Consider the following 24,342-nt stretch of genomic DNA (forward strand, 5'->3'; position numbering starts at 1 on the left):
TTTTGTTTCTTTAATGTGAAAGCATGCAGATGTTTATGCGGTTTAGTAAAATTACCATTTACTGAATACGATGATCTAATCTCTCAGAATATAATTTGACAAAAATTAGAAACATCAGAGTAAGAGTGAACAGACTTGATCCTCATTGTTGATCACCGCTAGGTACACATACTAGAGCAGTGGAGTGTCCTTTTTACAATGATTCTCAACCTGAAAACCGTCAAATATGAAATTTCAGTGCTCCCCACTCCGAGTGATAACTGTGAAGGAAGAACTTCAGGAATCTGTTGCACCATAAATTTCTGTAAACGAAGATTCTCCTGCACATAAATGTATTTTCTACACAAGGGCCTCAAAATCAAAGAAAAAGTAAAGATTGGTCTGGAAATTAGAATCTCAATCACAGCTATACACGTTTGATTGCATTAAGACTCCATAATACAAAGCTAAAATAACAAAAGAAAACAAATACCATGAATTAGCCTGAAGTTTATGTAATTCATCAGAGATCGCATTATGGACCTCATTAAGAAGCTCATTCTGCTTGTCCAAATGCCTGCAAGCACACAAAACAAATATTAAAATGAAGTTCAAATATACTCCTTAACAAAACAGATTAATTGAATGGACTCACTTCAAGTTCTCTCCACTGTAACATGGATCCATCGTATAATTTGAAACCTAATGAAGCCGGGTGAAGTATGCAGCTGCTGGATTTTTTTTGATATATTGAAGATGTGCTCAGGTGCTCTGAAACAAAGCCAATATAAGTTTGTTTTTGTTGCTTAATATGTTGACAAACTTTCTTATCCATTTGGAGTTGTTTTAGTTTGTATTTAGTTGGAATGCAACCAATGTAGTTTGGAATTGTTAGAGTAGATAAGCTTTTGGTTACTTTGGTTTGGTTTGTGAGATATTGTATGGTTTAACTTAATTTGACCTGCTGTGTACGTGTATTAAGTAAGATGAAATGTATTATTGAAGTAATGGAAGTAAGGATGAGTATTACAGCCATCAGAACTTTCTTCTCTCTTCTCTATTTTTCCTTTCAGTTTCTCTATCTTTGCATATGATCTTCCCACTCAAAAAACCAATAAAACGAACGAAACAGAGCGTTGTTATGATGGCGACAATATTCAACCTTCATAAAATATCAAGCACATAAGCATAATTTAATTTATAAAAAACTGTGATGATCCAATTTCAACTACGCTAATTATTTTATTAAATCTGCTTACTCCAACTTCAAGACTAACCAACAAACTATTGCGTCTAGCCAGGAGATTGAGAGCAACAATTAATTCTAATAATAGAAAACAAATATTCAACATAACTGTAGAACGTAGTTTTTTTGCACACGGAAGAAAAAATATTGATGAACTTAATTATTAAAAATTCACCAACAATTCTGATGGAGATGGGAAAGATGGAATTGGGTGACGGGGCCAATCCCACCCAGGAATCCTTGGTGGGGATGGGAAAGGCGGAATTGGGTGGTAAGGTTACCCCTACCTCGGCGGAATTGGGCGATAAGGCAACCCCCACCTCGGAATGCACCACCACGATGGATTTTTTGCTGAAGTGAATGCATAAGTCGCACTAACTCTGGAGGCGTTAGCTCCAGACAAAGCAACAAAGATGATGTAATATTCACCTTTTAATTATTATTATCATTATTTTAAATAGGATAAAATTTAAATTTTAGGGGATAAGGTGAGTTTAATTTTTAAAAATATTTTATTAGGTAAAATTTAGATAATAGTTAAATTTTTCTATTAAGAGATGAGATATTTTATTTGTGATAAATGTAAGCTTATTCTTTAAAAACTTATCTTTAAAGAAAAATAAAATCATTATTAATAAAGAGAGAGAGAGGATTTTCTTATTTTCAAAACAAAGAGTAAGGTTTGGAGTAATGATTTTAGGAAGAGAAGAATTGTGAGTAGGAGACTAAAGCAAGGAAATAGTGTTGTTTTATTTTATTAAGGTATGTCTCAATATTTTATTATTTTGATATATAGGTGTTTTATGATTTGAAGATTAGGGTTTTTTTTAGGATTCGACTCAATTTTATATTGTAAATTGTTTGTTTCATGATAGTTTTATATTAGTTTGTAAATTTACTAAAAACAAAAGGAAATTATGTACCTTTAATTCTATTTTTATTTTATATATTAATTTCGTTTTATGAAAAGAAAGAAAAAATAATAATAATACAAATTTTTAGTAATTTGTTGATATCTTAATTTTGTAAAAGATTTATTTATTTTTATATTTTTTTTTCATCGTTTTCAATTTAAATATTTTTTTTTTACATAAATCAATATGTCTAGTTATGTTCTGAAAATTTTCATAATTTTACCTATTTAATATAATTTATTAAAATTGTTAAAGTATTGAGTGTTAAACCTGAAATTTATTCGACAGAATTTGTGACCAGTAAAGAAATATAATTTTCAGTTTCTTTTTCAATTGATTGTGACTCGAATAATTTTTTTATAAGTAAATTAGCATATATAGTTTAATTTTGGAAGTTTTCAAAATTTTGTAAATTTTATGTTATCTGCTAAAATTATTATAAGAGTATATGTTCAATCTAGAATATTTTTGATAGTGTTAATGGTTTGTGATAAAAATTTCGTTTTGCATGACTTTTAAAATATTTTTAGGTTCATATTTTTTTGATAAAAACGTCAATATGTTAAGTTTATATTTGCAAAATTTCGTGAATTTTCGAGTTATACAGAATTTTATAAAATTGCTGGAAGCATGAACTGTCAAACTTGAAAACTGTTGTTGTGATTAGGAGCTGTGGACGGAAGTAAATTTTTTTGGAAGTTTATATTTATTTTTTTAGCTGAATAATTTTTGGGTAAACCATCTATATGTCTTCTTTGTCCCTGCAAAGTTTTGTAACGTTTTAATTTGTGTAAAAATTTATAAAATTCATAGAACAAAGGTTATACAGTATAAATATGTGTTAGTTAAGTCTAGGATTATTCACATTAAACACTCTTAGAATTTGTAAAATTAGTTTTGAAATTGAGGATTTTCAGTAGGATTTAAGGATATTACTAAGAGTATTATTACAATTTGAATTCATTGGTTCTGGCTAGGATCCGAATAGGTTGTACGTGATAGCTTAGATCGTATAAGGGTTTGTGTAGACTTTTGCTAGTAGTCGAGGTAAGTAGAAAATATTCTTTTTATATGCATATAAATTTTATATGTTTGGAAATGATAGTCAAATCTGAAAAATTTGGTTTTCATAAGCTACATAATGTTTTTATAAACGTTTTCTATCAAACCCAAAGAATTTCTACAAATGTTTTGTTTAGATAATATAGATATTTCTTTGATTTATATATATATATATATATGATTGTTTTGTCCATATACATAGGTTGTAAGTTATATAAATGATATTTCATTTTGTTTGTATGAAATGACTTTTGTAAGTTATAAAATATTTTCGTATACTTTTTGTTCCACTTAAATTTTAATTACTTAGACATTGATTCAATAAAATTATTCATGGTACATTTACGATTTGAAATTTTGTTTATATATATACGGTTTTGACTCATTATCCGTAGTATCTGAATATCTGCTCTGAACTCTGAAACTATAAGTTTGGTCCAGCTGGATTATTTGTTCTGTTGTACACATTTATCAAATTATGGCCGGGTCACCGGGATTACAGGTGACATTTGATTCTGAAATTCTGGTCGGGTCATCGGGAGTACGAGTGACACTACGTGACAAGAGTTTAAAATAAATTTTGACTTAAGTTTGGTAGTTTGAAAGGTTCTGAAATAATTTATTTATTTATTTATTTGTGGTTTTATGTGTAAGCACTTGGTTTTCTGTTTGACCTTCTTTTATTTGATTTTCTTTTTAATATTTGAATTAAATGTTTAAGTATGCATATATAACGTTTAGCTTTTGCTTACCGAGTTGACGGTTTACCCCTCGTCATTAACATTTTTGCAGATTAAAGATGTCATAAAGTATGAGTTTCTGTTTAGCTTTGGGGAATAAAGAATAAGAGAAGTTAGCTGGGAAGATTAGCTAAAAGAAAAAAAAAAATTAGTTTAGTAACTATTTGATTGTATATTTTGTTTTGAAAGATTTTTGTTTTTCATACTTTTGTGGTTGAAAAACTTTATATTCAAGATTTGACTTTATTTAAGAGATTTTTGAAGTCTTTTGAAGTCATATGTTTTATTATAGTTTTGGGATGTTACAGATGAACAAGATAACAGCAAGTATTCCTTTCATGGTTAAATGTAAAAACTGAAATTCGATTAGCTCGAGAAGAATGAAGTTTCCTGGTGATGTTTGTGGGATCATATAGAGTAAACTAGATCAAGGTTTAATGCCAAAATTCAAGATAATTATCTACTAAATAAATCCTCTGTTTTTCAATTTCAAAGTTGTTGGATAAAATTTTATCGAAGTTATGATAGAACGTAAGTTAAACATTCAATCAAAGTCATGATTTCATCCCTCTTTAATCTCATTAAATATCAATTACAATATTTCTCACGTAAATCAGAATCATGAAGTTGTCTTGGTTTCATGTTTACGCTATTTCAAAATTGACAGACATTCTCACATTGCTTGCCCTTTCTTTGATTATCAAAATTAATTTATTTTTGTATAAGAAAACTTGGACTGACTCTGAGAAGTTGTATTATTTGATAAAATTCATAAATTTAACATATGTTTAAGGCCAGCAAAGGCAGGAGCCCGATTACTGAATGCTGATAATAAATGCATGAAATATTTTTTCTTGTTCTTAAGGGCCCGCCATATTGTTCAAACTACGTCACCTTCAATTGAAGGAACTCTTTAAACTTAGAGTTTGATGAACTTTTTTCTTGTTTTCTGAAAGTCCAAGGCGTAAATTCCTTCCAAAATGGGCAGAAATCTAGAAAACGATGGTTTGTTGTGTTTGGTGGTAAGTTGTTGTTACAGGTCCATAAATAAATATTGTTTTTGTAAGGTTTGGTTTGTTTGTAAAGTGGGATTGAGTTTTCACACATGACTTGCCTTTCACTCATCTGCATTTACAAAATCTCTGTCACCTCATCCTAGCGTCACTTTGAATTCATTTTTTTTAATTTGAGCAAGTTATTTTATTGAACTTCGTTCTCATTCTTCTGGTTGAACTTGATCAAATAAGTTGCTCCATCATTTTCAAGAGGCTGAGAGAGAGCCTTGTTGAGATTGTCATAGAGGTAGGTGCAACCCGGTGGAATTTCTTTTAATTGTCGTCTAAGAAGTCAGTTTTCAAATAGAAATTAAGATTATGCTTGTAATGGTTCTTATGATTTACGTTTAAAAAGTTTGTGTCAATCATTGGCCAAATTTTCTTGGTCATAATTAAACGACTTTCATTGAGGAATAATTATCGTAAAGCAATGGCCTCCTAGAAGTCCAAATCCGGAATTTCAGAAGGCTGAATTATCTTCCGGGATGAAGAATCATCAGGTCAGATGTTCGGAAACTTTACCAGGAAATGATCCTTCTACAGGGAGGAGAACTTCAGCAGGGGAATATAATTGGAATTCGAAAGCCGCATTGCTGCATAAGTTAAAAAATGAATCCGGGAAGTTAAATTCTTGTAAAGGAGCCCAGATAGGGAAAAGGCATATGTGGTTTCGCAAGCATGTTCGATTAATTGTTTGTACGTTCGTATTGATGGGTTTCTTTTTCCTGTTTGATTCTCTTATGGTGTCAATATTTGATTCAGTAAATCTTCAGGATAGTTCAACCTCCAAAGATTCAAGAGGGCTTCAAGTAAGATCATGCATATTTTTTTTTTATTAGGATGCCATGTAGAACTAGTTGATATATATCTGAAATTGTTCTTCTTTAAAAGATTTTCTCTTCATTTTGCAAAGGAGAATAATATTGGCTATATTAACAAAGAGAAACCACCAATAAAGATGCATGGCAGGCTTCTAAGTTTGGCTTCCAGTGCTCTAGTAGAGGTTTGCTTCAGGATTTTACATATCCAATAAATTTTGTAATAATATATGATTTGATTTCTTTTGTCCATCAAGACTCTGAAACCATTACCATGTTTTAGAAAGAATTCAAGCAAGAGAAAGCAAATTTCTGGAAGGAACCACACCGACAGGCAGCTTTATGGAAACCCTGTGCTGATAGGAGAACTCCAAATCTAGGTAATTGAGCCTTCTTGGTCAAGATTAATTCATAGAAATTCTAATTACTGAATTTGAATGTTGACAATTTAACATGTCAATCCCTTCAATTTATGTTGTTGAGGCAGGGAAGCCCGAGGAAAGTAATGGTTATATTATGGTGAGTGCAAATGGCGGTCTCAATCAACAACGAGTTGCTGTAAGTAACTAAGCTGCATTTTTTACTTTCATTTTCAGTGTACAAGAGAACATAGAGGTTTCTTCCAAAAATAATTTAGTTGGTGAAATTTATATTGATAAAGTTTTGGTAAGTGATTTTAAATTGATCGTCAACTAAAGTTTTGGACATTAGTTGGGAGAAGCCGCTTCACACCCTCATGCGTTTTAATTGCCAATGCAAATTCTATCAACACATGGTTGTTGTATGCAGATTTGCAACGCAGTTGCTGTGGCTTCTTTGCTTAATGCAACTCTAGTTCTTCCAAGATTTCTTTACAGCAATGTATGGAAGGATCCCAGGTCTGCAATTATGTCCGATAATAAAGTTATGAAATGTTTGCTTCTAATATGTGCTGGTTTGGTCGCCTTTATCATTAAATTCATCACCTTTTGGTCAATGTTGATGTTCATTCGCTTACTTATGAGAGTAATGTCAGTTCGATCTCCATAAACGATATTTATTATGGAATTTTCTGTAGAAATACATAACTACCAGCCTATTGACATCTTGATTTGACCAGCAAAAAAATAAAGAAATACTGTTTTAGATGACATGGCTTATTGTTCTCCAAGATATAAAATGTAGTTACAGCCAATTAGCAATTATTCATGAGATGGTTAATCAAAAAAATACTTACACCATGGAGTTTTTATGGAAACGCAGCCAGTTTGGTGATATCTATCAAGAGGAGTATTTTGTGAACATGTTGAAGGATGAAGTAGATATTGTCAAAGAGCTTCCTCCTCATTTGAAATATATAGATATTGAAGCAATTGGTAGCGTGGTACGCTTTCTTCTCAGAGTCTAAGCTCATTTTTGGTGCTATTAATCGTCTCTCTTCTTATGAATATTGTCTTAAATATTCTGTCTTGATTTTCTCAGATTACTGATGCAGATATTGTGAAAGAGGCTAAGCCTATCGATTATGTTAGAAAAGTTCTTCCTATCCTTCTCCGGAACGGAGTAGTTCACTTCCTTGGATTTGGAAATCGACTAGGCTTTGATCAATTGCCTTCCAATCTTCAGGTTAAATTCACGTTTCAATTTCTCTGTAGGGCTGATTGCTTTGTGTGAGCTTTACACGAATGGGTTCTTGAATTTCGACAGAGATTGAGGTGCAAGTGTAACTTCCACGCATTGAAGTTTGTCCCGAAAATTCAACAAGCTGCTTCAGTATTGGTTACAAGGATAAGAAAATATCATTCTTCACACACTATGTTGGACAAACAACTGCTTGAAAACTTTATGCCCAACACTACTGCCAAACATAATGAAAAGGCAAGAAGTCCATCTAGGTATCTTGCTTTACACTTGAGATTCGAAGAGGATATGGTAGCTTACTCCCAATGTGATTTCGGAGGTGGAGAAAATGAGAGAAGGGAACTTCAATTATACAGGGAAATCCATTTCCCTCTATTGATTGAACGCTTGAAGAACTTAAAGTATGACTTCTATAAGATTTAGGAGTAATGATTTCTCAAATATTGTTTCAACGAACACAAAACATTTCAGTGATCTGGGTCCCATGTTTTTATTTCTGTATGCAGGCCTGTTTCTCCGGCAGAGTTGAGAAAGCTGGGCAGATGCCCACTGACGCCAGAAGAAGCAGCACTTATACTATCTGGCCTTGGTTTTAAGCGTGGAACTTACATTTATCTGGCTGGCTCTCAAGTATACGGAGGAAAATCCAGGATGGATCCCTTCACCAGCCTCTATCCGAATTTGGTAACAAAGGAAATACTCCTCACACCAAGTGAACTTGAGCCTTTTAGGAATTTCTCATCTCAGGTAAAGCAGTATTTCTTTGAACAAGTTACTGACACACATGCTTAAAATAACTTGCCAAGTACCTTAGTAACATTGTCAAGAATAACTTGGGTGCAGCTGGCGGCGCTGGATTTCATTGCCTGTGCAACTGCTGATGTCTTTGCCATGACTGATTCTGGGAGCCAACTCTCGTCACTGGTGGCTGGATTCCGAACTTACTATGGTGGTGGACACGCTCCAAACTTGCGACCCAACAAGAAGAGGCTTGCGGCAATTTTGAGTGAGAACAGCACCATAGGATGGAATGATTTCAAAGATAGAGTGAGAAAAATGATCGAGGAAGGTCAAAAGGTACGTGTAAGGGGTTATGGTCGAAGCATTTATCGACAACCAAGGTGCCCAGAATGCATGTGCAGATTGTAACAGAGTTTCGTCTGAAGTGCTTTTGAGTGCCCTTCTATGCTCTGACAATCGTTTCCCTAAAAATCCTACCAGGATATATTCCAGTGATGGCAATGCAAAATTGTCAAATTTTGCCCCCATTCTTTCCATTCATAAGTTTCAATAAATTCTTCTCATTCTAATTATGTTTAATTCACTCTGGTAAACTTTGTTCATAATTCACCATAATCATGTAATTCTTATTTGTTCCACGTTGTGTTAACAGTGTCATTAATGTAAAGCAGCAAGAGATATATTCATTCTAAAGATTAATCAAATCGAATGCAAGTGACAAAAAGAATAATATTATTGGATTAAACTCAAATAACCCGAGTAAAATTTACACACAAGGATGAAAAAGAAGGAAGAGAAAACGGAGTTGTCATTTCTCTGCCATGCAAAAACATATGGATCTCTGTTTCCCTCTTCTCTGCAGATTCAGATGGTTGGATAAATCATATATCCCTTATCTGGAGATGATGCTCTTCATCTCACATCTGTCTCTTGTAATTGCATTACTTTATGATGGAGGGAAGAAACGGTTGAGATTGAAAGGGAGGGTGTAGAACTCCTCATTTCGTGTGTCTCCTTCGAATGTCCGGAATTTTACCCACCATGGCATGCCTCTGTCTCTGGCACTGTCCTTGTAGTCAAGAGTGTTGTCTAGGAAAACCGCGACAATCAGTGCAACAGTTGGCGATGAGAAGAATATGGTATTTAGGAAATCATTGAACTGGCAGCCAATGAAAAAGAAGTTTAGACTGATGATAATAGGCAGCGCTAGGAGTTTTAAGCACTAATAGCAAAGATGTAAAACAAATAACTCACCCATCCAGCCTTGGAGTGAGCAGGGCCGTGAAGAGCCTTCAAAGTGTATTCACGGAAATATTCAGGAATAGACAAACCCAAGAAGAGGGCAACACCAACAATGAAGAGGTTCCTCATTGAGTTCATGTTTGTGAATTGCAAAAATGACAGCCCGACAGATGCTGTAAACCAAGAAGAGATTAACTATCAGATTCAGGAAGAAGAGACAAGTTTATAGATAACTATGATGAAAAAGGAAGCAAGCACCCACCAACAAGTCCAAACAAAACACAGTACACAGCAGCAAATATTGTGAAGGGGATTGACGCAAACAAAGCTCCAAATTTTCCTGAAGAAAAAAATCAACTTGAATATCAAAAACAGAGTCAAAAAGTTAGATTTCATAAATAGAATTTGCCAAAAATCTGTCACAAACCTAATATTGAGAAGAATATCATAAAGCCAGCTGAGATTTGAATGACCCTACGGCTTCCAACACGAGTGCTTCCAAGTAGCCCCACGTTTTCTCTGTTGTTTTCCTCAAAATTAATCTAGTCTACATTAAAAGCGATAATTTTGAAGGAAAAAGAAAAACACTTACACAGAGACTGTAGAACCAGTAAGAGTTCCAAAGAGACCATCCAGTAGGATCCCTATTCCCTGCCAACCTATACCTCGGCTAAGTACATGAGCCGGAGGCGGTGTTGCACTTGCTAGACGTGATGCAGCCTTGTATGCTCCAGTTGACTGTGAATACAAAACTTTATTTCCATTATCATGACTTAAAAACTTCAGTTTTAACTGAAATTTAAAAAATAAACAGGTTATACCTCAATTAATGAGACTAAAACAGCAGCCATCATCCCAAAAGCATGACCAGCATCAAATGTAGGAGCACCCCACTGAAGAGGATATGGTATTTTTATCCTGGTTGAAATAAATTTCATGGTGAAAAAGTGATGCACAAAGGAATGATACCTTTCCTAATTTAAAACAGTTAGTGCCACTTCTAGACACTTTCAAGTTTTCACTTTTACATATGTGGTCCTCATAAGCTTCTAATTATTTGAAGAACAAATAACTCAAAAAAATTTTCCTTTCTTTTTCGGGAGAAGTTTCCTTCACTGACAATATTGACTCCCCATTACCATATAAGATGTTTGTAGATAATATCCTAGGTTGACTTACTCAAAAGGCTCTGACATGTCGTGGATAAATTGTTATGATACTCTCCTAGGAAAAGTGAAAATGTTGCATATATTTTCAATCCTGTGTCTTTTATTATGTATTCACTGAGAGAGTATTTCACTACAAACCATGGAGCAGTAGAAATCAGGTTGGCCCTATCGGTTCGACAATTAAATTGGGTTACTTCTGGACGATGTTTATATGCCCCACTGGCTGTCAGGAGGTGTGCATATGCCCATATTACTGTGATGGATATCAGGAGAGCAAACCTCTCCATTATTGGCAATTGTCTTGTCAGAAAATTCTTCAAGTACTACAACAGAACACAAGACAGAATTAGAAAATCGGAATTTAATTAGGCAACGACCAAATACATTTAACAAAATATGCTAAATATTCTCTTGTTGATTATTTTAAAATTTCCTTGAAGTTTCAAGCTTTAATAACACCAAAATTCTAGTTATTAAAAGATTTGCTCTTAAATCAATATAACCTGCACGGCATCATTTTCTATTGAAAATTTGCAAACTTCCACTTTCTTATTAATCTGATGCAACCAATTCTTCAATTTGAAATGCTTGTAAATTCATGTAATTTTTATTAATAAAAGAAAAGGTTATAACACCTGTGACAAGGCAATAAACAGTATTAGCATAGGAATGCCAATTTCCACACACCTTCCAACCTGAAATAAAAAATTTTAAGGGAACAAAAAATTAATTGCACGAGGCATTTCAATCTTTCATCTTAATTTGTGAAAATCATAACATGAAAAACAATGTCAATGATAATAGTTACTATACCACAGGGAAGCCTCTATCAAACAGGCCAAAACCCACCAAAGCAATAACTGGAACCATTCCAAGGGGACTAAAGAACCTGGAAGGGAAATTTTGATCTTTTTTAATCTATAAACTGTGAGTAATATTGAAGTTTGTTGATATATTAGTTTAGAAAATTTTTTCACCTGGAACAGATGGCCCACAGTTGGCTGTATCCAAGAATGATTTGTACACTTGATGCCACTATTAGAGCACCTTGCACTGCTCTCATTGTGTTAAGAAACCGCTACACACACAAACAAAAATCAGTAGTTTTTTTAAGGAAGAAAACCTAACACTCCCACCATGAATAATATGTGTTAGTGACTTTGTGCCACTCTTTGGTGAAAAGCGTTCAAATATCCAGTTAAAATATTACTACACTTGTTGGACTTGCATTTGTAAAATGAAGATCTTCGTTCTACTGATAAGGTCTACACTGGATTTGTTTACATTAAATAAATAGTAAAGCCGATTAGGTAAGTGGGTCACACGAGTATTGACTAAAGAACTCCTCTTTCATAATGGAATCCATGAAATAAAGCAAATACAAAACTGAGAAAAGAAAACAAGATTTAGAATTAGACTAACCACGTGATCATCCTCAATACTCGCCAACGATGGATCATGAATTATTGATATTATTGGAACCATAAACGCATAGGACCCTCCAATTACAGTTGGTAGCCTGGTTCCAAACAGTGTTTGTAGAAGTGTATTAATCCCTTCCACAAAGAGAAGTGTCTGTACCACCCTAACTTTGTCACCCTGAACCATCAAAGTTAACAAAAGAAAGAAAGTTTCAGTCACAAAAATCCTTGTAAAAACACTTCATATAAAAAATTTTCAACTGACTCACATCAGTGCCTCCCATCAAATTAACAAGAAACGAAGGGATCATAACAGCAGTCCCTAGAGCCAAAATGTAATGCTGAAATCCCAAAGCTATAGCCTCTCCTGCATTCACAAGCATAGTAAAAAAAAAAAAAAATGAGCCAAAAGCCCTGAAGAAAATCAATGAGTTGATGAAAAGAACAGATTGAAGACTAAAAATGGACATACCCCAAGACGGGTTGGAGTCGATACAGTACTCTAAGCCTTGAAGCTGATCCATTGGTGGATGACTAATCTCTTCAGGTTTTGGAGCAGCCATAGCTTTCTTTAGCTCGTAAGCTCAAATGCGTATCTAACAAATGAGTCAAACAATCGATACAGACAGAAAAAGAAGAAGAAATAGAGAAAAAGAAGATAGTGAGCAAGCAAAGCAGTGTGAAATTAGGCACTTGCCGCCCACTACTACTAAGCTTTATTTCTTGTTTGTAGAGTTTAATTCATGTGCTTTTCATTTTATACAAAAGTTGCCGTTAAATTTTACCAATATCCCCATATTGCCCCTTAAGGAACTTCCAAACTCCATGTTACCGTTGCTCCTGTGTGCGTTCATTATTCTCTCAGATTCATTTACTGAATATAGGTAAATAAAATAATAATAACTTTATATTTTATTTTTTTGTCAATGTGAATCTACTCTTTTAAGGGTGATGATGAAGAATCATCTCGGCCATCCATTTCACATCATGTGGCAAGGGATGTAACAAAAAAGATAGGTCAACTTATTTTTGCCTTGTTCCCTTGTCTCTCGTAGTGTTTCGCTGATGCACCGGAGGAATCAGCAAGTCTTTCTTTTTTCCATGGGCTTGAGTTAAGTAAAGTGTTTATAAAGTAGTTACTTTTTAAATCTGTCTCCTAACACTTGTTATGAATCAACCATTAGTTTTTTGGGGCAAAAGAGGGGAAGCCAACGATGCAACTAGAGTTACAAAAGAATCAAACCAAACTGTTTATATGTTGCTTGCAATATAGGTTTGTCTCTAGAGCCAAGTTCAAATTCATTGTTGTTTGATTCAATGAGCTTATAAGTTTACAATTCGATTTGAGTAAGAATAGAACCGTTTGTACGTAATATGTTGCTTGTAGTTTAGGTTTGTTTTGGAAGCCAAGTTCAAATTTAGTGTTACCCAGTTCAATAAGTTCATAAACTTGTAACTCGATTTTAGTATAATATTAATAAATTTTTTAAAAATTAAAATATTGAAATACATCCGTAAAATCTTATTCTCCAACTATAAACATAGAACAATTAACACATATATTAGTTATAAGGTTTAACTGTAATTTCTCAAATTAGATTAGAATTAGCTATTTTTATCTCAAATTTGTCAAGTTTGACCTTTACATTTGGAGAATTAAGCCGAGTTTGAACCATGCAATACTTGGGTTGGTTTTGCTTGATTGCAGAATAGTCGTGTCCTCCTATCATTTAGGCCTAACACTTGCCCTAATAGTCGGGCATGGGTCATTCATACTATAAGTTAGTCAATTCAGCGGTGAATCATTACATACTCCCTAACGGAAAGAACTCTATTCCCATAACCACTGTCATGGTGTCTTAGCGGATCAACACCTTTGTGAGTTCTGGTTAGGAGTTGGGCACTACACCTAGACTTTAGGGGTCTACAACGGAAGAGAGAAATTGGTAGGATTCAAACTCTAAATGATGAGAAGACGTAAAGACACTTTTATTTTTTCGGTTGGAGGCTCAGATGTTTTTGTATTGTAGTAATGTGTAGTCGGTGTCTGGTTGACAAGTAATTGAATAAGGGAGGCCCCCAGAGCCAGGAGTGATAGAACAGTATCACTGTAAATAGCTAACGTCTCAAATTTGATGCCAGCCAAGACAAACGGCAAGGCAGCAGCTTAGAAATGTGAGCCTATTGCTCTCTATATATCATCCATAAACAAACAACTCCATTTTTCACTTTCTTCCTGCAAATTTCCGGCTCTTTACGCCTCTGTGACTGTCCCACCTTCCCCATCACCACACTTCCTCTTTCACACACCCAATACACTGTATGCAAACCCTATGGACCTTCACTTTCTTTCTTTCTTATCAAAGAAGAAAAAACAGTTTACTTCAGCTCAACTTTCAAGATAATGCTGCTGCTTTTGCCCTTTCAACTTTTTGACACTGTCATAAAAGGACCTATGGGATTTAACGTTATGACCTAATATGAAATTTAATAATTCCTTCTGGCTTTTTAGGGTTTAAGCTTGACTTGAGTCATATTTTTAATTTTGAATTGTTGATTAAACGAGCTTAACTCATTAATTGTGTTCTTGTGTAACAAAAAAATGCATTTAATGATTTAGAAGGATGACTTCATATGCAAGAATTTTGACTGTGTATGTATGTATTTTTGCTGAATAATAATAATAATGAATTGGTGAGAGGAAAAAATTATCTAATATAAAGAATTTTGACAGATTTTGGTAGTACATCGTAACTTGTGCTTGGATATTTAAAAGGCAAACAGAAAAATGATATGATAAATGTTTTGATAGAAAGCATCAATCAAAAGTTGAGATGGCCGAGTTGGTCTAAGGCGCCAGATTAAGGTTCTGGTCCGAAAGGGCGTGGGTTCAAATCCCACTCTCAACAAAAGAAATTATATTTTCAATTAACCAATATTTTTTAAAAGTTAATTTACAAAAAGAGCCCTCTGGGAATTTACAAAAGAACCCTTAATAAGGGAAACATAATAATTTTAAAAATCGAGAGAAATAATTTACTTTTTGGATGTACCAAAATAAGGACAAAATTAAAAGAAGTGGAATTAGCATGATTTTGTCTAGTCATTTAGATACCTAAGATACTAAAAATGTTAACTCAAGTTGCAGGATCATATCATGTGTAAGTTTAACGACGTGGGTCCTCTCACGACTTCTTTTGAATAATTGCACTTCTTTCGGCCGAAGACTTAAGAGGATATGATTTTGACTGGGGATTAGATTTCGGACTGAATGCTAAAAAACAATTCAAAAAGATGACTTTGCCATTTGTTCCCAATATGCCTATTTCTTGGCAATTCAATTTTACTTTTTCAACAAAACTTGGGTCTAATACAAAGCTGGGCGAGAGGAAGAATATCCATAACAGCATCTCGGGCGTCATTCTTGGGATTCCCAACAGAGACCGTTTATATTTGTGGAGTGGAGAAAAAAAGGGAAAAGGGTGAGAGTAGAAAGCAACAGCATCCTGATTAATGACTCTCAAGCAGAACAAAATCTGAACAGAGTCATACCAAGAGCAATTTGCTTTGTTCCGAATTAGTGCCTATGTATTCCATTATAAACAGCTCAAGATCTCCTCTCCATCTTCCTTTCACTAGATCTTCTTTCTTCTGCCTCTCGCCGTCTTTGCTGCCTGAAATTTATGAAATAGATGACTGAGCAATGGCATCCTTTAAGAGCTTAGCTGCAAAAAACTAAAATGCGACAAGAAAATATAACATAAAGGTTTTTTTATCAACAAAAAATTCTTGACCTTCCTTATAGGTCAAGTTCTAAACTGGAAACCTAGTCCTACAACCTTGGTGACCACTAAACTTGTATGGCATATTAGTGAATCAGGGAGGATAATGCACAACAAACATGTATATAATCATAAATCAACAATTCAAAGGTCAAATTTTATTCAAAGTTCTGCTGTACTACAAAAATGGAGACATTCATGTTTACAAGACATCTGACGGCTAAGATTTGAGTTTTCTATCAGTCAAAATGCATGGAAACAATTAATTGTTTTAATATCACTAAACAAAATCTATCCATTATCAGTTGAATGCTTTAATTATAGCATTTTCTCATGGGAATACACACAAACATTGGAACAAGGGTATGGCAAGAAGAAGCAGGCCTATCAAAATTGCGAAGATGGCCTTCATCTTAAGTTTGGTCAATTTTCACTAAATCCACTTGATGCTTTAAATCTTCTTTCAGACCACACAAACTCATTTTCAGACTCAGTAAGGACTTCTTGCCTCTGTAATGAATTATTTAGATAAATAAATATTCGGTACATCTTACCAAAAAATATGTCCCAGCACACTAGAGAACTAACATATATATCCCTTTAGTATAAAAATCTCTTCAAACTAGTGAAGCACTAGTTTGATCATTTATATCAAAAACTTTGAGATGGTCCTTGAAGGAGCTATGTTATTGAAAACAGTAGGGAGCCATCATTGTTTGTTCAAGAGTCCAAGACGGTGTCTTAAAACCTAAAAAGGTGCCATTTTCAATTGAAGGACTGTTTCTTTGAATGTTTCCTAACAATGGTCACTAAAAATCAAACTCATGAAGTGAAGACATTATGAAATGTCTGCTTCAACAAAGTTAAGAGAAGTTCTAGGAAGACAAAAAAAAGTCAGAGAAAGATGTGTAACAATAAATGCATCAAGAAAAACTTACGCAAAGGCAGTGTAACCAGAGCCAGCATTAGCAGCAGATAAGATTGCCGCATGGGCCCCAACTGAAGATAGAGAATCCTGCCCCACCATAGATAGAGGATTCCTTCGATCACCATCCACCTGAACACATGTAGACCAATAAAATTATACTTGTTGACAACCTGAATATCTTTTAAGGCCAGGAAAAAAAGGAAACAAAAACTATATGCATAGGTGACAACCTTGTCCCACTTTGATTTCTTGTTTTGTCTACCATCCCTTGCAACAACATCATTTGCATTCAGCACTGAAAGCAAACCAGATACCAGAATAATCAATCAAAATATAAGAATACTATATGACTGACATAAATTACACAGTTATCTTGAATAGAGTCTTCATGCACCTTGAGTGACCATGTTAGGTTTTGGGACAGCAGCAACCATTCCAGTTTGCACTCCTCCTGCAACAAATTCTACCTTCTGATTCTTTTTACTTTCTTGATCCTTTCTTTCTCTTTCACGCCTCATGTCTACCTCTGCATTATAGAACATGATATAGGTAACTAGCAGGAAATTATGATTGCTAAAAATACAAATTAAGGTTAAAAAAAAATTCTGGGGGTGATAGTTAGAAAAGGGGGCATAAAAGCCTCACCCTGAGTCACCCTCAGGGGCTAAAGAATGAGGATCACCAGTTAACCTTCAGAATAAAATTAACAATCAAGGAAATTGATCTAACAGGAAAAATTTGCAGTTTATGAACCATACAAATATAAGACTCAAATCTCAGACAATTTTTGAATCAGCATGCTAGCAAAGGTTTAATGAAACGAAATTAGGTGACACATTCAAAGATCAAAGCACCATTTAGAGAATACTATGAATAAACAAGAGAACCCACAGTAGAACTGGACTGTTCATATCAGCAAAAGGTACACCACACCCACAAAACAGTGAGAGAGAGAGGGAGAGAGATAGAAGGAAAAAATTGTGGAAGGAAATGTTATCGACCTATTTCATCGTAGTAATCACTTTTGTCATATCCATGTGGGTCAAACACATCTTTACTGAAGCAAGACCCTATCTGATCAATATCTTGATAACTCACTGCATGCAGTAAGAAGTCTGGATTCCGATAATCCTTCCTATTTCGAACTTCTGCATTGAAGCTTTTTCCAATTCTCTTTAAACCTAGAAATTTATCTATCTTCCTCTGCAGCAATTAAAGAGGAAAGAAAAAAAGAAGTTAACACCCCATAAAAATGTAGTCAAACTGAAAACAGATCATTTTGATTAATATAGGTGATTCCAAATTGATTTATTCTTTCACAAAAACCAAAATTTTCAAAGATCTAGATCTGCCAAGCCCAAGGACATTATACAGAAAAACATCAAAGTCAGAAGTTCAAGTCAATGCAGTCAGTCTCAAATTTAATGTCAATGACAATCATGAAAGCATATAAATCAAATTTCATTATTCTAAGCAACACCGGGTAGTGCAGTACAAGGCATTTTCTGAGTCAACCAAATTTGCACAGATAGCAACACAAGTTACAGCAATAGCTGCAACTTCCAACAAATTTACATACCTCATAGCCCAATGTTTATGAAGAAATAGTAGTTAGAATATCCATTAAATTGCCAAGTTATAATATTTCAAACCTCAACAGAATAATCATCTAAATAATCAAATGGCATTTGTCATAACCACAATTCATCAGAGATGTGACAATTTCAAAAGCCCCCAATATAAGGATCTATTAACATGAGAGCAAAAACATTTCAAACACTAACTTAAACTAATTTTCATTCTCATAACAGATTGTCCTAGAAAACATATTCCAATAAGAGTAGCCTCATGCTCTAAATCAGAAAACCAAAAAAAAAAAAAAAAGGAAAAAGGAAAACACAAAAAAATTGTCAAGACTATTCTCAATTTTATGAGGACTAAAGGCAGAATGAAAAGCTTTCAAGCATTCTGTGTAAAAAATTCATTGTAAATTTCCAACACTACTAATATAAAACAGCCTACACTCTTTCTCCCTATATGATCCATAATTGTATTTCCCTTCTATGGCTACCGCAAACTTCTTTAACAAGGTAAACTGGAAACCATAAACTGCAAAGAAACCCTTAATCCAATTGGGTGGAAAAAGTACACTGTTTAGACAAATGTGGCATAAAGATGTCCCATATATGTTCCAAAATTCATAAGATAAATTTTCTCACTCTCACTCATGCAGTTAGCAAAAGTTAGATGTGTTACGGTCAAGAAAGTTGCAAACATGACTCTAGGGGCTATCAAAACTGGTGAAGTACTAGAACTTTCAAAGTAAAGGTTTGGATTCATGCCTCTACCACACTTGTGAAACCCTGACTTACTCGGAGCAGTGATTGTGGGTCCAATCATTGTGTTCCAAGGTTGACCCATCTAGCCAATTCGAGCAAGGTTCCCCAGTTACCAAAAAACGATTGCAACATTAAAATTTACCATCTAACAACAAAGAGTAACATGTGCATAGCAAAATAGCTCTTAACATATACAGAAACAACTTACCTGTAGCTCCTCTGAGCACTTCGCGTTTGGTGGCGGAGGAAGAAACTTATCTAACGGATCAGCTTCTTCTTCTGTAACCTCCACAGCCTCCTGAACTTCCACAGCATCTGAATCTGTGAAAGAATAACTCATTGGATCTGGTTGTGATTGTTCAAAATGCTCTGTTGATTGAGGAGTTCTTTGATCACCAGGTGTCAAAACCTGAACAGTTCCCATAGGTGTCCTTTCTCGGAAATCATCTGCCACAAATTCATTAAAAAAGCAATAATACTCACACAAACAGTTTTCAAAAGCAATTACCAGAAAATATACTAAACCCACAACATGAATATGAGAAAATATATCTGGTATCAATACAGTAGTACAAAGAAAGTATGCACTGCTCAAATCAAAGCTACACGTACCATTAGCATTTTGAAGCTCAATTTCCCCTTCCTGCAATCAATCAATAGAAATTTAAAAATTATAAATAAATAAATAAAGCATTACTTAAATGTTTACTTTTGTAAATAAAGTTTACTCTGTTCATCACTGATAATCCAACTGGAGAGGAATTCTATGCATATCCTAACATAAGTACAATCAAATACGAACATTTGTAACAACTTTGCGAAACTTAAAAAGGAGAATACCACAAAATCGAATAATTGCCAGCTAAATAAAATTATTATAGCACCTCAGGTTCAGGTGACATGGCAACCTCGTCCTGCCCATAGTCCACGATTGTCAATCTCCCTTTTCCACTCCTCGAATCTGAAGGAACCCCATGTTGATGCTTGGGTGATATGAACGAGACCTGAGGCTGCTGCGGTGTCGAACTCTCGTCACCAGCGACGGTATCATCGCCAACGCTCATTCTCGAATCCTCTTCTAAATTATTTGCTACCTGATTTTCATCCTCCTGTTGCTGTACTTCCTCTTCGAGGTCTTCCATCTCCTCGTCATCTTCATCGTCGTTGTACATGGAAAGCAGAGCAATTCCTTCCAGTTGCTTCTTCTTCGACGCCATAAAATCTATGGTTTTGACGAATTTCAATTTTAGTGAGTAGAATTTCGTTAATTTTAGCCTATTTCACAGAAGAGCGAGAAAGGGTTTCGAGAAGAAGGAACTGAAGTGGAAGGGAATTTTGAAGGTCAGTTTAATTTGGGCTGCGCTTAGGCCCAATTTGAATGTACCTTCATTATTTCCTCCACCCTAGCTGGGATATAATTTAAACTGGTTCAAACTCAAATCACAGCTCTTATCAAATAATAGACTTCGAGTAGGGGTACTCCTAACTCAAGATATTTGAGTCAACTCAATCAACCAAATTGTTGATAAATTCATCTCCTCTAACTATTTTTCCTCTTTTCTAACATTATTCTTTTTTATCTTTTGTGATTATTTTTCTTTTTTGACAATTTTTTAGTAATTTTTCCAACAAACTCATCACTAATCGAGAAAGTCAAGTTCAATATCAAATTGATTTTTTTAGATTTAAATTAAACTCAACCCTTTTAAAGCATATAAATTGGCTTGTTATATTATATATTTATTTATTTTTGAACTTTTTATTTCTTTAATAAATCGACCCATAAATCTCATAATTCATGAATTGGATGCGATTTGCAAAATTATGGGTCGTGTTCCTAAAAAATTTACCTTTTTTCTAATGGGCTAGGCCTTCCTATGGGCCGAGCCAGCCTATTAGTTATGTCTACATCTATCCTTTCCTAGAGACTAAAAAGCAAGTGATGATGGGTTAACTACTAGACGCGACAAGCAATAAGTGGGATACTCCGCCCAATCTCCACGCATTTCCGCCCACCACGTTTTTTTTTAATTTAATGCAACTTTCTTTTTAACCCTTTTTTATATTTGTATTTACTTCACAAAAGTTACTAAAATAATTCATATATTATAAATTTCTTAACATCAGAGACAACACATGGTCCCACTCCAAAATCACTTAACTTTACTCCCCACGCGACGTCCATGCTCGTGAAGATCACCCACCTCAACTCAACTCCACTGAAGGACGTATGTCTTTGAGCAGACCCAGAACTTGCTGCATGGTGGGCCGTTTCCCAGGTAATTCCGCCGTGCATAAGTAACCAACTCGGAGACTCTCCACCATCTCACTCACTGAGTCCAAGGCACCGAGTGTCAATCGCGAATCAAGCGCGTCAGCTGCTGCTCCTTCTTTTACCATCCTCCTAACCCACTTTACACATTCTTCTGTCCCTTCCTTCCCTGTCAACAACTCTATCAAAACGGCGCCGAAGCAATAAACGTCACACTCTGGGCTGTTTTTGCTATTTTCACTTCCTTCTACCATGTTCTTGGATCCGATTTGGCGAAGCCCAAATTCCGCGATCTTGGGCTCACAGTTGTCCGCGAGAAGAACATTGGAGGCCACAAGATGACCATGTGTGGACCCCACGTGGTGAAGATAGGCGAGTCCACGGGCAACGCCAGTGGCAATACGGTGGCGTATAAGCCAGTTTGCTTTTTCCGGCGGGGAGGATACGTAAGACCCGGTGCCGTTGTGTTGCTCCCACGTGTCAGTGCTCCAATCCTCCACGTTAGGCTCCCCCGTCGGCAGCTCGTGCAGCCACCTGCGCAGGTCGCCGTTCGCCATAAACTCGTACAAAACCAGCTTCTCCTTGCCTGTAAAATTATTTTAAAATATTTACGAAGTTAATAGATATTAATTAATTTTGTGAAGTACGGCATTGAAGTGAAGTCAATCCCGTGATCACATTTAATATGTTGGTTCAATTACTGTAAAAAACATTAGAACATGATTGGTGCTGTTACCGTACCAGCAATGCAGTAACCGGCGAGAGGCAGCAAGTTTGGATGTTTAAGCCTAGAGAGGTCGTCGAAGATGGCAATGGCGTCATCATGATGAATGTCTTTGGCAGTTTCCAGCACTTTGATTGTCACGTGGAGGTCATCTGGAAGAACGGCTCTGTAGAGTGGGCCAGATCTGCCCTCACCCAGCAATGAGTCTTTGCCGAAGTGTGACGTGGCAGCAATCAAGTCCTTGAAGGTCAAGCTCATCAACGGCTTAGAGCACATGATCACTGGAGCTGAGGTGGGTTCTTTGATGTCAGCTACCCATGATGTGCCTGACTCGGTCTCAAAAGCGAACGGCCCTGATTTCTCCATCTTGAAGGGGATTTGTTGAACCGGCTTGGAGATTGCCCATTTGTTTCTTCTGGCTAATATTCTTTTCCTTCTGTACATGCAAAAGATGATAAAAGCAGCCACCGATAGAAAAACAAAAGCGGATGAACAGGATAAACCAAGAATTAAAGCTTTGGCTTTATGACTTTTCTTCTGTTTCTTGGTGGGGTTGTGTTTTTGGACAGTTTTATGAGGTGGGGTTCTTCTTGAACCATGAATGTGATTGCCAGGGGTTTTTGAAGTATTGAAATTATCGAAATTTCCACCATGACTAAAAGCAGATTTTCCGAACTTTCGGTACTTATCGAGGCCAATGGAACCTGTGAATTTGTTGAGTGAAATATTCAAGAACTTGAGAGCACCAAGTGGGGGGAAATCAGAAGGGAAAGTGCCATTCAAGGAGTTGTTTGATACATCTAAATATTCCAATGAGTGAAGAGACGAAGCGGGTTTTATATTGGCTGAAATTTTGCAGCTTGAAATGTCAAGATGCTTTAAATTGGTGAGATTTGCAAACCCAGAAGGCAAAGTTCTCAAATCATTGTGAGAAATATCAAGAACTTTAAGCTTGGAAAATCCAGAGAGTTTGGCTAAGTTGGTGAACCTGTTATTTGAGAGATTAAGAACCTGAAGCGAAGTAGATGGGCCATTTCCCGAAGTGGTTGCAAAGCCAATGGTCCCTCCAAATCTATTTTTAGATAAATTAACTTGAGCTAAACTTTGAAGAGACCAAAACCAACCTGGAACATAGCCATGAAGGGAGTTGTTTGAGAGATCAATAGTATGGAGCTGTGACATGTTCCTCAGAGAGGTCCACGAAACGCTGCCGCTTAGATTTCTGGAGGAAAGATTTAACACCTTTATCGGAGGATGTGAACAGTTGATCAGCTGAACTGGGCTTTTGAGCATAGAAATATTGAAGTTTGAGACAGACTTGAAAGCTTTGTAGACTTGTTCTTGGTCTTTGCTGTTACAAGTAGATTGTACCGACAAAACCAGCGAGAAGAGGAGCAAAACTCTGGCAAAAAAGACTTCCATGTCTTTCACCGCAAGTTCTAAACCTCTGCTGGCAACTCACTTCTTCTGGATCCCATACTGAAAGAGGGAAAGGGTTGAAGCTTAAAAGGGAGAAACGGTGCAGAGAGATTGAGAAAAAGAGAGAGATAGAGGAGTTGGTGCTGTTGGTTTCACTGAAAAGGGGGTCAATAGTGAAGTAGGAATTGACGGTATTTACTCTTTCACCAACGGTGAAATGAAGTCAAGCTTCTTCTCCCGCTGGTGTTGTTGTTGTAGCTGTCTTGGTTGGATTGGTGGAACCACTCCTGTACTTTAGTTTAGCCCAATTTAGTTTATATAATTTGACTCCGCTGACTTTCCAACTGGCTCAGTCATCTCTCAAAGTCTCCCTTTCAATTAGTTAAACCTTATTAAAAGATTAAACTTACCATAATAAATGGATAAAATCTCAAATTCAGCAATGAATTTTATCATTCTTGTTCCAAATTAATAAAATATTTGCTAATAAATCTCCAATAAATTTTGAATCTATACTTGTATACTTGAATCCTCTTATGGAAATTCCCTCATCATTCATCCCAAAGCTTTGTTTCCAATGGTTTTTTATTGACCTGACTTGACTTTGCCACTAGGATAATCTATCTTTATAAATTATTTTTTTTGAGTCAATTTTTTTTATTAAATCAAATATAATAAATAAATAAAACTTTAAATATAATAATCTATCTTATAATTATTATATCAAATAAATAAAAATTTTAATTTTAATATATTATCGATAAGTTTTAAACTTATGTTTTTATCTGTTTAGATATATTAAATTTATCATTCAAATTATTTTTTGAGGACAACTCACTCATCATTTGTTTTAGGGCTTTGCTTTCAATTG

At 35.1% G+C, this 24,342-nt stretch overlaps 4 protein-coding genes, 1 long non-coding RNA gene and 1 other non-coding gene across 11 annotated transcripts; 2 read left to right on the forward strand and 4 right to left on the reverse strand.

Annotated features, from left to right (window-relative positions):
* Window positions 1-41: 41 nt before the first annotated feature.
* LOC123219284 lies at window positions 42-1,618 on the reverse strand. 3 transcript variants are annotated; one of them, XR_006502836.1, is made up of 4 exons: window positions 1,401-1,618; window positions 635-750; window positions 473-556; window positions 42-320 (listed from the first exon to the last, which is right to left on the reverse strand). It is a non-coding gene; the product is annotated as an uncharacterized LOC123219284 (long non-coding RNA). The 3 variants fall into 3 exon arrangements; XR_006502837.1 differs by having other exon boundaries at window positions 1,010-1,618; XR_006502835.1 differs by having other exon boundaries at window positions 635-1,618.
* Window positions 1,619-5,166: 3,548 nt separating this feature from the next.
* Window positions 5,167-8,754, forward strand: LOC123219275 (O-fucosyltransferase 8-like). 4 transcript variants are annotated; one of them, XM_044641123.1, is made up of 10 exons: window positions 5,167-5,805; window positions 5,910-5,999; window positions 6,098-6,194; window positions 6,302-6,372; window positions 6,604-6,692; window positions 7,057-7,177; window positions 7,276-7,419; window positions 7,501-7,835; window positions 7,941-8,181; window positions 8,278-8,754. In XM_044641123.1, exons 1-10 carry the CDS (start codon window positions 5,482-5,484, stop codon window positions 8,581-8,583), a joined length of 1,818 nt encoding a protein of 605 aa, XP_044497058.1. In that variant the 5' UTR covers window positions 5,167-5,481; the 3' UTR covers window positions 8,584-8,754. The 4 variants fall into 4 exon arrangements, with proteins under 4 accessions (XP_044497058.1, XP_044497062.1, XP_044497060.1 ...); XM_044641127.1 differs by lacking the exon at window positions 5,167-5,805 and having other exon boundaries at window positions 5,822-5,999; window positions 6,298-6,372; XM_044641125.1 differs by lacking the exon at window positions 5,167-5,805 and having other exon boundaries at window positions 5,822-5,999; window positions 6,102-6,194; window positions 6,298-6,372.
* Window positions 8,755-8,890: 136 nt separating this feature from the next.
* LOC123219277 (nucleobase-ascorbate transporter 2) lies at window positions 8,891-12,722 on the reverse strand. Its single transcript, XM_044641128.1, has 13 exons — window positions 12,480-12,722; window positions 12,277-12,374; window positions 12,009-12,185; window positions 11,564-11,664; window positions 11,400-11,475; window positions 11,222-11,281; window positions 10,725-10,909; window positions 10,239-10,335; window positions 10,010-10,155; window positions 9,845-9,936; window positions 9,680-9,757; window positions 9,430-9,590; window positions 8,891-9,334 (listed from the first exon to the last, which is right to left on the reverse strand). The coding sequence occupies exons 1-13, from the start codon at window positions 12,568-12,570 to the stop codon at window positions 9,122-9,124; spliced, it is 1,575 nt and encodes a 524-aa protein (XP_044497063.1). The 5' UTR covers window positions 12,571-12,722; the 3' UTR covers window positions 8,891-9,121.
* A 2,113-nt stretch (window positions 12,723-14,835) lies between these two features.
* Window positions 14,836-14,916, forward strand: TRNAL-AAG. The gene has a single exon. It is a non-coding gene; the product is annotated as a tRNA-Leu (tRNA).
* A 376-nt stretch (window positions 14,917-15,292) lies between these two features.
* On the reverse strand, window positions 15,293-20,453 carry LOC123219280 (SAP30-binding protein-like). Its single transcript, XM_044641132.1, has 8 exons — window positions 19,941-20,453; window positions 19,669-19,699; window positions 19,265-19,503; window positions 17,719-17,920; window positions 17,112-17,243; window positions 16,948-17,012; window positions 16,728-16,846; window positions 15,293-15,681 (listed from the first exon to the last, which is right to left on the reverse strand). The coding sequence occupies exons 1-8, from the start codon at window positions 20,271-20,273 to the stop codon at window positions 15,615-15,617; spliced, it is 1,188 nt and encodes a 395-aa protein (XP_044497067.1). The 5' UTR covers window positions 20,274-20,453; the 3' UTR covers window positions 15,293-15,614.
* Window positions 20,454-21,142: 689 nt separating this feature from the next.
* LOC123219273 (calmodulin-binding receptor kinase CaMRLK) lies at window positions 21,143-23,658 on the reverse strand. The gene is made up of 2 exons (XM_044641121.1): window positions 22,070-23,658; window positions 21,143-21,914 (listed from the first exon to the last, which is right to left on the reverse strand). The coding sequence occupies exons 1-2, from the start codon at window positions 23,472-23,474 to the stop codon at window positions 21,262-21,264; spliced, it is 2,058 nt and encodes a 685-aa protein (XP_044497056.1). The 5' UTR covers window positions 23,475-23,658; the 3' UTR covers window positions 21,143-21,261.
* Window positions 23,659-24,342: the final 684 nt, after the last annotated feature.

The sequence above is a fragment of the Mangifera indica genome, chromosome 6 (assembly GCF_011075055.1).
Source record: "Mangifera indica cultivar Alphonso chromosome 6, CATAS_Mindica_2.1, whole genome shotgun sequence".
NCBI classification, from domain to species: Eukaryota; Viridiplantae; Streptophyta; class Magnoliopsida; order Sapindales; family Anacardiaceae; genus Mangifera; species Mangifera indica.

Excerpts from the sequence above, each read along its gene's own strand:
- LOC123219275 (XM_044641123.1), top strand. The coding sequence starts at position 5,482 with ATGAAGAATCATCAGGTCAGATGTTCGGAAACTTTACCAGGAAATGAT. Across the intron at positions 7,178-7,275 it reads TTGAAGCAATTGGTAGCGTG|ATTACTGATGCAGATATTGT; the intron begins GTACGCTTTCTT and ends TGATTTTCTCAG. Across the intron at positions 7,836-7,940 it reads GAACGCTTGAAGAACTTAAA|GCCTGTTTCTCCGGCAGAGT; the intron begins GTATGACTTCTA and ends TTCTGTATGCAG.
- LOC123219277 (XM_044641128.1), bottom strand. The coding sequence starts at position 12,570 with ATGGCTGCTCCAAAACCTGAAGAGATTAGTCATCCACCAATGGATCAG. Across the intron at positions 12,186-12,276 it reads ATTTGATGGGAGGCACTGAT|GGTGACAAAGTTAGGGTGGT; the intron begins GTGAGTCAGTTG and ends TTGATGGTTCAG. Across the intron at positions 10,156-10,238 it reads TTTTAGTCTCATTAATTGAG|TCAACTGGAGCATACAAGGC; the intron begins GTATAACCTGTT and ends TTGTATTCACAG.
- LOC123219280 (XM_044641132.1), bottom strand. The coding sequence starts at position 20,273 with ATGGCGTCGAAGAAGAAGCAACTGGAAGGAATTGCTCTGCTTTCCATG. Across the intron at positions 17,244-17,718 it reads TGATTACTACGATGAAATAG|AGGTAGACATGAGGCGTGAA; the intron begins GTCGATAACATT and ends TCTATAATGCAG. Across the intron at positions 17,013-17,111 it reads ACCTAACATGGTCACTCAAG|TGCTGAATGCAAATGATGTT; the intron begins GTGCATGAAGAC and ends GTTTGCTTTCAG.
- LOC123219273 (XM_044641121.1), bottom strand. The coding sequence starts at position 23,474 with ATGGAAGTCTTTTTTGCCAGAGTTTTGCTCCTCTTCTCGCTGGTTTTG. Across the intron at positions 21,915-22,069 it reads CGCCGGTTACTGCATTGCTG|GCAAGGAGAAGCTGGTTTTG; the intron begins GTACGGTAACAG and ends ATAATTTTACAG.